General features: G+C 36.9%; 1 protein-coding gene across 7 annotated transcripts in view; it reads left to right on the top strand.

Annotated features, from left to right (window-relative positions):
• The window catches only part of TBL1XR1 (TBL1X receptor 1), a 188,787-nt gene that overhangs the window by 145,132 nt on the left and 29,646 nt on the right, over window positions 1-14,009 (top strand). For 5 of the 7 annotated variants that reach the window (XM_032629510.1, XM_032629511.1, XM_032629512.1 and 2 more), the window contains 2 exons: window positions 1,048-1,150; window positions 12,918-13,063. In XM_032629510.1, coding sequence (XP_032485401.1) covers window positions 1,093-1,150; window positions 12,918-13,063 — 204 coding nt within the window. In that variant the 5' untranslated portion in view covers window positions 1,048-1,092. The remainder of the gene's footprint in view (window positions 1-1,047; window positions 1,151-12,917; window positions 13,064-14,009) is intronic. The other 2 variants (XM_032629516.1, XM_032629517.1) reach the window with 1 other exon arrangement.

Below are 14,009 nucleotides of genomic sequence, written 5' to 3'. Positions count from 1 at the left end.
TTAACCCTGCATCGTAAGAGATTCATGATGCGGCAGAACAATCAGCATAGACCAATGATTAGTTACCCTTTTATACTGAATAGATGTCAATATATCCTTTTTTTAAACAAGGGACCAAGAAGCTATAGTCTGTGGGCCAAATCTGGCCCACTAACCTTTTATAAGGACCACAAACTAAAAAAGGTTTTTAAATTTTTTAAGTGCTGAAAAAGAAATCAAAAGAAAAGTATTTTATGGCACAACAGTGTCACATGAAATTCAAATTTTAGTGTTGCTAACTTAAGTTTTATTGGAACATGGTTTCTGCTTTTGCGCTACAACTGCAGATTGAGTAGTTGTAACAGTGACTATATGACTGCCAAAGCCTAACGTATTTACTGTTGGGCTCTGTACAGGAAAGTTTGCTGACCTTTTCTTTAAATCCCTTCTGTGGCATGAGAACGGATAAATATAATTAGGACATATTTAAGTTATGTCTCAGTTTCCTTCTTTCCCTCCTTCTGAGAATATCATTTGAGTTTTCAGAACTGTACTCTAACCTCTCTGCCTTACGCATTCCTAGAGCTTTTTGAAACTTGAACATTGCAGATTAGATGTTGAGAAGTTAGAGACTTCACATTCTACTGAATTACGTAGACAAAACCAGCATGGATGGCTCATCCCTCTTCCAGTAGTCTAAAATCAGTCTTTTCCTAAATAATATTCTGATTCTTAAAATATACTGTTTTTTTACAGTTAAGGAGAAAAAAGGAATGACTTTTTATGCTATTTGATATAATCATTAAAATATGATGCCAAAGGCCCTTTTGTAAATTTTGAATCATTTTTACCAATGTGTTGCAGAAAAAGAGACCCAGCCGTGTTTTGGTTGTATAATCTATTACTAATTATTGGAAGTAACTATATTTGTTAGGGTTTATTAATAGGCAATATCTAACCTTCATTTTACATTATTTAATAAAATCAAATGGTTTTTACGACATTGTTTACATTTTGTTTAAAATATTTTATTGAGAAAATACTTAATTAACTTTGTTTTATTTTTAGGGTTATATCCTGTGTTGTGACCTCATGGTTTAAGTGGGAATAAAGATGAGTATAAGCAGTGATGAGGTCAACTTCTTGGTATATAGATACTTGCAAGAGTCAGGTGAGTACTTTCATAAAGTAAATAGGCCTCAAATTATTTTAATATTCTCAAAATAACTTTTTATGCATTTGAAATTTGTACCAGTCCAAACTGTTGAACTTTGTATGTTTCCTTAATGTCTGGACTGCCATTTTAAAGCTATGTGTTACTGCATGGTTTAACTCTCTGACTCTTTCAAATATGTTGGAATCATCTCAGGCAAATATTTGTAACAAGCGGTTTGGCTTTCACTGTTCAAAGACCATTTTTATAATCTGTAATGAAGTAAGATTATTGCACACGGTTGGTAGGAACATACAAATTCTCAGATACCATCAATTTGATAATGTATATTCAGAATCCTCAGCTTAATGTTACTGGTCCTGATTGCAGTTAGCATTTCAAAAGGTAAATTAGCCACATTTTTTCGTAATGCTTTCATAAATGTCATCCCAATTGATTAAATGTGTCTTTGACCTGAATTTTACTAATGTATTTCATTGGGGGGTGATTAGTAAATATAAATCATTGAAAGTCATTTGTAATCAGTATTAAGTCAGTGATCTCCCAGTTTTCCAGATAGATGAAAAGGTGTTGTCATAAAACAGAAGGAAAACTACAAGGGAAGATGTGGGATGGATTAGGGGAAAAAAATGTAAAAGTAGAAGAGGGAAAAACTTGGGTTGGATGGGACATAGGATGGTGGCAAAGATGGACTGCAGTGTTAAGTTAGGTTGTTAACATGAGATTGAATCATTTGGTGGTTGAAAAAATGCTGGAGAGGTTGAATTTTAGAAATTATAAAGTTATTGAGATGTTTAGTAAGGTACGGTTTGGTATAAAAAGATAATTTTGGTAGTCACTTTTGAGAGGGGATGGAAGGAATAGAGTAGAATGTTGAGCCTTCAATTTTGGTTTGAAACTCTAGTTATTTTTCTTATAGGGCTTAGTTAGTTGTTCTTTCTTAGGCAGCGAATGTAAACAAGGCCTTAGATCTTAGATTCTGCTTGTTGAGATGTTCCCAGCTGCACTCCAGTTCTGAGCTTTTCTCTTGGGCATGGGATTTTCTATTCCCAAGCACCATCACTTCTCCTCTCTGGCTTGGAACAGCTGAGAAAATTATGTCCAGCAATGGCAGGGAGGGAAAAAGGGAGAAGAAAGTAAAGTAACCAAGAATGCAGAATAACTTGTTATGAAGCTTTGAAATTAATAGATCTTGTCTTGTTTTGTTTTATTTTCAATTGGTATACTGGTATTGAAGGCATATCCAAGGAGGACATCTATAGAATATTTTGCATAAGATATAATGATTAATAAAGTGGAAAAGGTAGTGATTTAATGACTGTTACATATGTAACATGTATGCTCACGTTTGGATATTGTTATATAGTACTTTGGACCATTTGGAAAGAATCCGTTGGGTCAAAACGCACTCTGGTTTTTCTGCCTTTGAATCTGACCACCAGTTAAGCTAGAGCTTTGAGGCCTTAGACACTAAAGCAAAAAATAGTGTGAAACATTAGTGCACGGGAAGTATATTGTAATGGCTTGTTGATGTGTTGCAAAGGCAGCTATTTAGGTTCAAGCATATGAAACTACTGTTTCTGGAGATGAGAAGCAGTTGTAATGCTCAGCAGCATCCTGTGGTTCAGCCTACGCTGAGGTGAAGTAGGGGAAGGTGAAGTTAGAGAGATGAATGAGCGCTCAAATCTTACTTCCAAACAGAAACCCACAGATTGATGTTTTATGTCGCTGTAAGAAAATACAGCAAGTGAAAGGGACAGTAAAATAATACTCTGGATGAATTTCTGAAAGAGTGTCCAGTGATTAAATATTATGAAAAGTCTTAAAGTTGCTTACGTTCTCAGAGGAAATGCTTCTAAATTTCATGTTTTAAGGTATTTTATATTGCAGTAAACATAAAGCAAGAATAATATTTTTTCACAAAAAACTTTGTATGGTAGACTGATATTTATCGTATTAAGTCTGTGTAATTGTTAACTGTGTTCCTAGTTGTGCTTTGTGTACTCTTTAGAAAACTTCATACTTTACAGTCGTACTGGTGATGAAGTATGATGTTAAGCCACATCTCTAAAAATGTGAACACCAGTCCCTTTATAAAATTGGTAACTTCCTGTTTACATTGTGTTTTATAGGGGAAAATCAGGCTACACTGATGACATTTTTTTTTTAAATACAGAAGTGACTTTATTATGGGTTTACATTGTAAAATAAAATTGTCTTCCAGAAAATTAAAATATAAAACAACTCGATAATAGTACATGGTTGCTAATTATTTACAAACTCACTTAAAAAACTCAAAATCGAAGATTGTGCCATTTTTCCCTAAATCTAATTCTAGATCTTGAAATCTTTGATTATGTTGAAACTGTTTTCTCCTGCATGAACTATTAATACAAAGTTTTCTCATTCAAGTGTAATTTGTTCAGGAAAGGTCACAACATAAATTTGCTTTATAAGCTTGAATGTATAGTACACACATTGGAAAAGCACATGTTTGTTACTCTCAACACTCAGAACTCTGTGTTAGGCAGTGGTTTCCATCAGATTTGCTCTGGCAGTTGTCTCTTAAAAGTCTTTAATTTTTTTGTTTTCTCCACACAAAGGGAGAAATGACACCCCTCTACCCCCTCATATCTCTGCTTCAGAAAGACTCTGAAACTGCAACAACCAAAATGATAAACTACTGAGGAAAAAAGCCCACTCAAATTGATAGGTCCCAAATTCCTTAACTCAGCTATTGCAGACTAATTTTAGGTGTGAATAGCTCATAAGTGGTATTCTTTCATGCCAAATAATGTCCGATTTATGATTTTTTAAAACATAATTGCTGTAAACGTGGGCAGTACGCAGCCTTCGTATAGGTTCTGATGGGAATAATTGAGTAAATTTCCCACTTTGCCTTATTAAATTACACATTATCTTATACTGCGTAATGTGGTGAATCTGGTGCTCATTTGAAAAGGAAGGAGGTACTTAAAGAGGTACTTTTTAGACGAGCTTGTGTTTTGAAGACTGCTGGGGAACAGAATGAGAAGTCAGCATAGTGGTACTTCCAGTTTCCTTTTCTGGCCCCGCCACAGAAAGGATGGACGCAGTAAGAAGGTCAGAGATAGAGGGTGTGTTCCAGGGAGAGGGAGGGGGACCTGGTAACACTGATGACATTTTGACTTTGATCTGCTGGTGGGTTGACATGCTCCAGGTGGTTCTTAGGCACTAATAAGTTTGAAAGCCACTGGTCTGTGTTAGTTGTAGGACAGTTAGAACTTGACAAGAAAGTGTTGCATGTCCACAATATCTTGAAAGAAAAATTATATTTAGTAAGTATTTGAGCTAAAGTAGAAAGCCTGAAATGTACATACTGAGGTTTGGAGTGTGAGAATATCTCCTAAAGAGGGAGCTGCCCCTAAAGTGGTGTATTTTTATTTGTAGGCAAGGTTTAGCAAGAATGATGAGGCATGTTTATGACATAAAGGATACTGTGAGACATTCATTTGAAATTAATTCCAGAGATAAGAGATAGGAAAGAGTTTAAGAAACATCCGTCAACTCAGGACAGGTTTCAGATAGAGCTCGGAATCTAACCCATCTTAACACTTGCCACTTATGATTCTGATCTCTAATTATACATTAAAACGGCCACTTTTGTAGTGGATTGTAGTTTTTGGAATCACCTAGTCCAGTAATTCCTTCTCTGGGTTGTTTTGGGGATTCAGTATTTATTTATCACCGTAACTTACGAGAATTTCATACTCTTACGGAGAATTAGTTGTTAAATAGCTAAGAAAAAATGATGTAAATTACTTTCAGGCCATAGTTATTTCGCTTGAAAGATGTAAAACAATGCAGAAGAAAGAATCTTAATATTGCTACCTTCCCTCTAAAAGAGTACTGAATCGGATTAGGAGATAGGAAGAAAAGAAGTATTTACAGCAAAGAAAGTATCTGTGCCAAGACATTCAAAGGGCTGGTTTGTAAAGACCTGCCACAAAGGAAAATAAAATTTCCTTCCTGCTTGTCTCATTATCTGAAAAGTTCTCAGAAAGTCTAAAAACACCTTATGAAAGTCTTGTTCTTTTTTGATAAATGTGTGATTTAGAAATAATGTTTTCAGTAAGAGCTTCTCATATTCTCTGCAGTGTTTAATGTTGACTGGACTGTGGTATCCATCTCCAGAGGAAATAAAATCACTTAAATTGTTTTAATCTTAAATACTTTATACTGTGTGCTAAATCTTCTATTACGAATATTATCAGCACTAGAAAATATTACCTGTTAAAAGTACCCCCCCGCCCCCGGAAACATAACTTCTCAGAGCTCCCCATTTTCTCATTCATAAAATTTGTTACTTGTTGGAAAGGGACTATAGCGTGATAGCCTCAAATGTTTTATAAACGTCTGTTTGAAATAAACCATCCTTCCCTATTCATTAAAATTAATTAAGAGGAAAGTTTATTTATTGTGGGATGGTTTTACTGTGTTGAAACTTTTGTCTTTCTTATTTTTATCTCTAGAAAGTTCACCCTAAACATATTACTCTGGTCATCATCATTTTGCACTATTATGAACTAGACTTTTCATATTTAACACATTTCCTGGGGAATAAAATTTGTTACTCTTTTTTTCTTTTGAGATGACTTGGAAATTGAGTGTATTAGACATGTAGTACTGTAAGTAATGATGGCTTTGATTTGGTATGCTCCCTTTAATTAGTATTCACCCAAGGCCATTAATAATTTGATTGCCCTAACAACTCCTATCTAGCAACCATATGCAGAATAAGTACTAAGTGGTACATACTATAGTTAGTTGTATATAACAGAACCTGATGCAGTGTTAATTTTAGAAGAGCTAAGCTGGTTTGCATCTGCTAAGTTTTCCTTCCCCCCATCTGCTCCCCCTTTGTATCACTTGACTCTCCTGTAGTTATTCACAGGTTTTGTGTTTTTTTCCTAAAGAAATTGTTCCTGGCAATTACTTGTGAACTTTGTGGCACCCGTCTTTCTTGTTGCTTTGTTTAAGATGAAATTTTATTTTGCTTAAATTATGTATTTGGTTTAGGGGAGAATTCTGGATTCTAGATTTAACTGTCATCTGTTACATGTTTAGGAACTCAGTAACATATTTATGGTGAACTTGAATGTTGAATGCTATGAAACGGTTGCATCTTATGATTGAAAACTAACTGGAAAATGCAAAAACAACATGTGCTTGTTACTGAGTAATTTTCTAGATTGTGATTCTGAGTACTGTTATTTTTAAAAATCCTCATGTTTTTAGAACTAAGATTCATCTTGCCACGTAGTCTCCATTTATAAGAAGGTGATGATGTATGTAGGCTTAAAGCATTTGCTTCATGAAAGATCGTCTCGTCTCTACTGCACCCCACTTCTCTCCACTGTTTCCTAATCGTTTCAAAGGGATATTGTGTCTCCTAGGAAATAGGCCATGTACCACACCACTTCTTCTGACATGATGCTTACTTAAAATGTTATATTTGCTTTTAAGATCACACATCAAACACACACTTAATTTGGAAATCTAAACATGATCATAGTGGGCACAAAATAATCTGAATGTTTATATATAACATTAAGGTTCTGACTTACAACACCAAAGAGCCCATTCATTTGTCTTTTTCATTTAGTGACTTTGTATTAACCCGGACAACGGGCAGTAAAATATCAGCAGTAAAATGACAGTGTGGTTTCTCTTGACTGAGAACTGGGCTAGATAAACATTCCTTCCTACATATGCCCTGCTGGTGCCATTTATAAACAGATTTTTACAGCAGGCGGGATGGAGTTAGGTTAAACTGGCTATCAGTAATGTGCCTCTAGCCGTGAAGAATGGGAGTGAGGGGAGCTCAGCATCTGGTATATCCACCGTGAGTCTTTCTTTCAGTTTTTATGAGTAGATGGTCAGTTACAAGAGTGTAAGTAGGTATATAGTTTTGCTTTATAATAAAATAAAATATGCAGTAACATTGATTTGACACACGGAGTTGTTTTACACATGACTCCTTAGCAACAAACAGCAAGCAGTTGTCATAAATGCTGGTAATTACTGTACTTTTATACTTCCAAATCAGTTTTTCTCCTCTTTTTTGTAAGCTGACTATTTTTTTGCTGATAAAGGAAATTCCTATTACACATTCCTACTGACATACTTGTTAAAAGACAAAGCTCCTTTAATAGTTGCCAAACAGAGAACTTGTTCAATCTTAATAGTAATCTTTTTGTTTTTTTTAGGAATAGCCAGCGTAGCAAGGGTATAAGGAAACATATAAATTGCTGATGGCATTATAAATTTGTACAATTTTTTGGAAAAGCAATTTGGCAATCATGAACTTCCTTTAAAATGTTGATGTCCCCTTCTACTTTTGAGGGACTCCATCCTAAGGAGAAAAACATATATATATATATATATATATATATATATATATATATATATATAGCAAAAGCCTATACACATAGATATTTGAGGTAAGAGTCTTTTTAAATAGTGAATGTTGGGAAAGTCCAAGTGACCAGCCATAGGATGAATAATTTACTAGCTAAGTACATTTATTGGCTGAATATTATGATAATAAAATTATTTCAGAAAATATAATTCATATCAGATGTTCATAGTTATATATATACTTTAAGGGCACAAAACTGTATAGCCAGTGTATTGTGCTGGAAAGACGGAAATAAAACTTTTTTTTTTTTTTTTTTTGCGGTACGCGGGCCTCTCTCTAACGCGGCCTCTCCCATTGTGGAGCACAGGCTCCGGACGCGCAGGCTTAGCGGCCATGGGTCACGGGCCCAGCCGCTCCGCGGCATGTGGGATCTTCCCGGACCGCGGCACGAACCCACATCCCCTGAATCGGTAGGCGGACTCCCAACCACTGCGCCACCAGGGAAACCTGGAAATAAAAACTTTTAACAGTTGTATTTGAGTTTTGGTATTGTAATTTTTTTTTCTTCTTCTTCACTTTTTTTTAAGTGCTAGGTCTAACTCTTCAACATACAAGGTCCCCTATAGCATTTTTTCCTCTACTTCTTTTTATCTTTTCTAAAACCTTTAAGCATTTAAGTAGGGAACTTTTTATAGTAAGCAAAGCTCTGGGTCTGTAGGACAGAATTGGAAACAGATTTGGGGGCAAGGGAGTGTTATGGTGATGGAAGCAGGGATATAACTTTCTGGGCTTTTCTGACCAGAAGCTTAAAAAGGACCTTGGATAAATCAGATTTTGCTTCCAGACCAGGGCGCTGTGCTGTGATAGTAGTTAAGCTTTGCATTTCCCCGCCCCCCCCAGACACCCCCTTGTTCAGACACCCTACACCATAACCGTGTTCAAGGCCCCGTTTCATGGTCCTGTATTCTCAATTTGCAAAGGAGACAGACTCTAGAGGACTTGACTTCCCTTTGAGAATATAATCCCTGTCATGCCAAGGGAAAGCATTCCTGAAACAAGCAGTATGTAGAAAATGGTTGTCTTGTGACCTCATTTCTTACATGGGAACAGTGCATGGTCTCAAGGGTAACTCCACATAGACCCCCTACCGCTGCTGGTCTTTATCACTGAATGTCACTGAATTACTGTATACTGAACTGTGTGGTTTTCAGCCTTACTCCTCTCTGGAATTCCTTTTCTACCTTCCAAATCTTAGTCACGCTAGTGAATGTGTAGAATATTTGATTACAAAATCTTTATACAGAGTATTATTTATATCATTTGCTTCTACCCCTGGAAACAAGGGATGCTGTATTAGGCAAGCAGGCTAGACGTCAGCATTTCACAGATTTAAGTTGATCCTTTTTGCCTTTTACCATGTAGATCAAAAGTTGTCCCTGAAAAAGTATTGCCTGCATATATATTTACAGATAAGTGCAAATAAATATATTTTGGCATAACCCTGGTTCAGGTTTTAGTTTCTCAAGGGAGATGTAAGTCGTATGTTTTTCCTAGATGCATAGATTTCCTGATGTGCTAAGACAAATTACAGTAGAATTGCATTCTGACTTAACAAATGTTTTTTGAGCACTGGTATAATTAGGTGACATCTAGTTTCCCAGAACTGAAAGATTACTAGACATAAACCCCATCCTCAGGCAGCCCAGTCTGTTAGTCATATACATACACACAACCCGTAGATGCTATACATATACAAGTTATAGGATTAGCCTAGAAGAGAATGATCAGCCCTGGAGCAGCAGAAGGAAGGACTTCACCTCTATTCACATAGGTGAAAAGAGCACAGGAACGCATAGGCCCAAAGGCATGAGATAGCACAATATATTCTAGGTGTTACCTTGTAGTTGGCAGTCACTTGAATTTAATGTGCGTTGGGAAGAGTGGGAGGGTGGAATTGGGGAGATGAGCCTGGAGAGATGGGTAGGGTCAAGATTACAAAAGTAACTGTGTGCCACACTTAGGAGTTTGGCCTTGATTATGAAGGCCAAAAGGATCATTGAAAGTACTCAGGAAAGGAGTGGTATGATCAGTTTTTTTGGTTTGTTTTTAAACATACTTTGTTTTTTAAAATTTATTCATTTATTTTTGGCTGTGTTGGGTCTTCGTTGCTGCACCTGGGCTTTCTCTAGTTGCGGCGAGCAGGGGCTACTCTTGTTTGCGGTGCGTGGGCTTCTCATTGCGGTGGCTTCTCTTGTTGCAGAGCACGGGCTCTAGGCACGCGGGCTTCAGTAGTTGTGGCTCACAGGCTCTAGAGCGCAGGCTCAGGAGTTGTGGCACACGGACTTAGTTGCTCCGCGGCATGTGGGATCTTCCCGGACCAGGGATCGAACCCGTGTCTCCTTCATTGGCAGGTGGATTCTTAACCACTGCTCCACCAGGGAAGCCCAGCATGATCAGTTTTTGTTTTACAAGTAGTAGCCTGGCTATGGTGTAGCAAGCGTACTGGACTGGGGAACAGAGGAAAGGAACCTATGACAGCAGTAGTCCAGGCAGAGGATGATGGGGGACTAAATTCCACATTCTGGCACAAAAGGAAAGCTGATGACAGGGACCAGAGGGGAGGATTGATAGGATTTGGCAAAATGGTGGAATGCCAGGGGCTGAGGTGGAAGTTAGGATGACCTTCAGGTATAGCAAAGTAAGGTGAGAAATTTCTAAGGAAAAAGAAGTTTTAGGGAGGGGAAGAAGAAGAGTAGTTTTTTTTTTTTTTTTTTTTTTTTTTTTTTGCGGTACGTGGGCCTCTCACTGCTGTGGCCTCTCCCGCTGCGGAGCACAGGCTCAGCGGCCATGGCTCAAGGGCCCAGCCGCTCCGCGGCATGTGGGATCCTCCCGGACCGGGGTACGAACCCATGTCCCCTGCATTGGCAGGCGGACTCTCAACCACTGCGCCACCAGGGAAGCCCAGAAGAGTAGTTTTGAACATATTGATTTTAAGCTGTCGTGTAATGCTGTAACTAGAAATAAAAAGTTATAGCTGAGTTCAGCATGTATTTACAGCAGAGCATTTAAGTATGGACCTTCTTTAGGGTAAACATTAGCAATAAGTGCCAAAACTGTGCTAATGGCCGCTTTAGGGTTGTTTTCTTGCTATTTGAGAACACTCTAAGCACATACGTAATAACTTGAGATGGCAGTGAGCACCTGACCTCACAAAAAAAATTGGGGTTATAGGCAACATTCCAGCCAAAAATTGACGTCGTTCTACCTGCAACTCTTAGGATATTCTTTGACATAAGTTTGGACTCTACCATCTAATTAAACAGGGTTAAGTGTAATTCATGATTATTTAAATTGTACTTAGGAGTTGGAGTACAGAAATCATAGACTCTGCTACAATTTAGAAGGCTTATGAAGATCAAAATAACTTGCTAATAAAGTGTCTTAATGTTTCATGCACTACTGATGCCACTTTCTAATACCCTGAGATGAAACAAGAACAATGATGCAGTCTTTTATTTTCTGGTAATAAACAGGAGCTCGCTCTGCCTTAACTTTATCCTTGACCATATTCTAACCGTTCAGTAGGACTGGGAGAACGCCGTGGTGACGGCCATGGTCCCTGAATGAATCCTTATTGTCTATGTAACTGTTTTCACACCTGCTAATTCAGATAATAAAGTAATAAAAGTATATGTGTGTGCATGGTATAGGCCCTCTGTAAGTGATATCATCTATCTTGAAGTCTTTTTAAATCCCTAAGCCACTAGGCTGTTTAGCTTTATTTTTCTATTTATGATCTACTGCAGAATTTATTTGGGGAGGGATATGAAATTGAGAACAGGAGTCTCCAACCTCACTGCTCATGGATTTCACTGCTGTATCTCTCACCCTTTCTCCCCATCCTTCCCAGTCTTTTTTCTCAGCTTCCTATCCTGGTGATCTGGAGTCTGCTCACGCTCAAGTAGTTGTGGGTTTCCTGACAGGGACAATGCAAAATGGTGCATTTTTTATTTGTATGTTTCTTAGCCTTCCTTGTGAGCTCAGGTTAAGTTGCAGACTGTACATGCGTTTAATAATGATCTTGTCTGTGGGCGAAATCAAGAAGTCAAAATTCAAGTCTTAAAGGTAACATCTTTTTACTTCTCACTATGGGTATTTACAGGAATGGTTAGGTGTCCCAAAGAGGTAAGGAAGGAGCACCCCTAAGGAAAATCAACCTTGGTGTACTTTGGCTCTCTATTAACCAATTAAAGTTTCTCCTAGCCACATGCTATTTGTGAGCCCACAGTATTTTATTATAGACTGTTCGTAAGTGCCACAAGGAGCCTGAGAGTGGGAGCACAAAATGGAAAAAGACATGGACTAATTAAGCACTAAACAGCTAGGATAGACAGGCTAGATAACACATTATATGGATTAAATTAGTTTAACCAAGACCCAAATAAGCCCATGTTCGTTTACTTTATTTAGTATGAAGCTTTCTTAACATTCTGTACAGATGTAGAATTGAATTATTTAAAATACATTAATGACAGTTACTATTTAATGATAAGCTCTGCGGAGGATGATAATGTTGGTAAAGAAAATAACCACCCTTGGGCCTATCAGTTTACTAGAATTTTACTTTTGAATTAGGACTTGACTTTAGTTAAAAAAAATCAAGGCCAGCGTAAAGAGATTTTTGTTATGTGAATGTTTTGGTTTAAGTATTTCCAATTAAAATTGAAGAATTGTTGGACAATCAAATTGGATTTTCACTTGCCAACTCTTCATTTTCTAAAGCTTTCATTTAGATGGGTTATTACTAAGTAGCAAAGAATTAGTAACTTTTTTAAATACTTAATCATACATACAATGAAATTTAAGCATACAAATTATTATTCTTTATTAAATTTCAGTTTTCATTCCTTATATTAGTTTGCTTTTAATTTCCTAGGTAGTTTTTAAAAATAACCTGCAAAATATTGAATTTATAAGGTGTGTGATGATTTATATGTAGAAATTTAAATATACTACAGAAATATTAAATGTCAGTATACCTTGGGCTAAATTATCTTGAGTGAAGCAGTTGAGTCACATGGTCTACAAAGGCCTTTTTCCAGTTTTAAAGTTTGATACTATATTTGTTGAGGAAAATTATGTGCCACCATTATGTAATTAAGGTGAAAAGGAAAATACATAAAGGTTAACTTGTTTGGATTTTGATACTTATTTTGTTTAAAAACATATTTAACCTTAGCTAACAGTCTGGGATTTCAGATGGGTGGAATGTGATTTTGAAAGACTGTAGAGGTCTTTCATTTGTGTCACATAGCATGTTGCCACTTGGAGAATAAATTGTTATACCTTTTCTTTTGCTTTCAGGATTTTCTCATTCAGCGTTCACCTTTGGTATAGAAAGCCATATCAGTCAGTCTAACATAAATGGTGCCCTCGTCCCGCCTGCTGCATTGATTTCTATCATCCAGAAAGGTCTCCAGTATGTAGAGGCAGAAGTTAGTATTAATGAGGTAAGGAAGGCTTAGCTCAAATACTGATTCTTACTCCTAAATGTTTCCTTCAGTATCTGGTATCTTGCTTACTCATTCATTATCTGACTTCAGCTTCACCAGGTAAACAAGATTGAAGGGCATTATTCCTAATGTGGTGGTCAGGTCATACAGCCAAGGCATGTTGGCTCCCAACTGTAAGAGCCATTACTCTTTACATGGTTTTTATAAGTATACAGTAAGAAATAATTTTCTTTAAAATAAGAAAATTGTGCTGTGGCATACTGAGAGCATAATTGATTGAGAAGTTAGAAATTCTCAGGTTGTTTGGTTATAACAGATTTTGGAAGGAAGTTTATAATTAAAGACAACTCTTGCTACTGTTACCTAGGTCTGTATGGTATAGGCAGTTTAACTCATGTGTCAGCCAACTATGACCCATGAGCCAAATCCTGTCTTGCTCGTTTCTGTAAAGTTTGCCTGGGACGCAGCCATGCGCCTTCATTTTCATAGGATCTGGCTGCTTTTGTGCCACAGTGGCAGCATTGAGCGGTTGTGACAGAGACCTTATGGTCTGCAAAGCCCAGAATATTTACTGTCTAGTCTTATACAGAAGGAGTTTGCAAACCCTGGTGTAGCTGAAAATCTTCACATGTGGTCAGGATTTATGACAAGTGGAGCTTTTTTGCCTTACTTTCATTTCAGAGATGAACATATCCCGCTTTCCTTTTGCAGGTATTTTAAAAACTGAAGCATCCATGGTTTCTACGTCACTATTTATTACTATAATTATATAGTCTGTTAAATTGATTATTTTTTCGTTTCCTCATGTCTATAACTGAAAAATCCACTAATACTAAATTAAAAGTGTCCTCATTGTCTTTTAGCACTTTCTCTCCCAACAGTATCGTTTATTGCAGAGGATGATAAACAGTTTGTACCAGTGGCCAGAGATGAAGTCTCATTT

The sequence above is a fragment of the Phocoena sinus genome, chromosome 4 (assembly GCF_008692025.1).
Source record: "Phocoena sinus isolate mPhoSin1 chromosome 4, mPhoSin1.pri, whole genome shotgun sequence".
Taxonomy (NCBI): domain Eukaryota; kingdom Metazoa; phylum Chordata; class Mammalia; order Artiodactyla; family Phocoenidae; genus Phocoena; species Phocoena sinus.
This window is presented reverse-complemented; position numbering and strand designations above follow the sequence as displayed.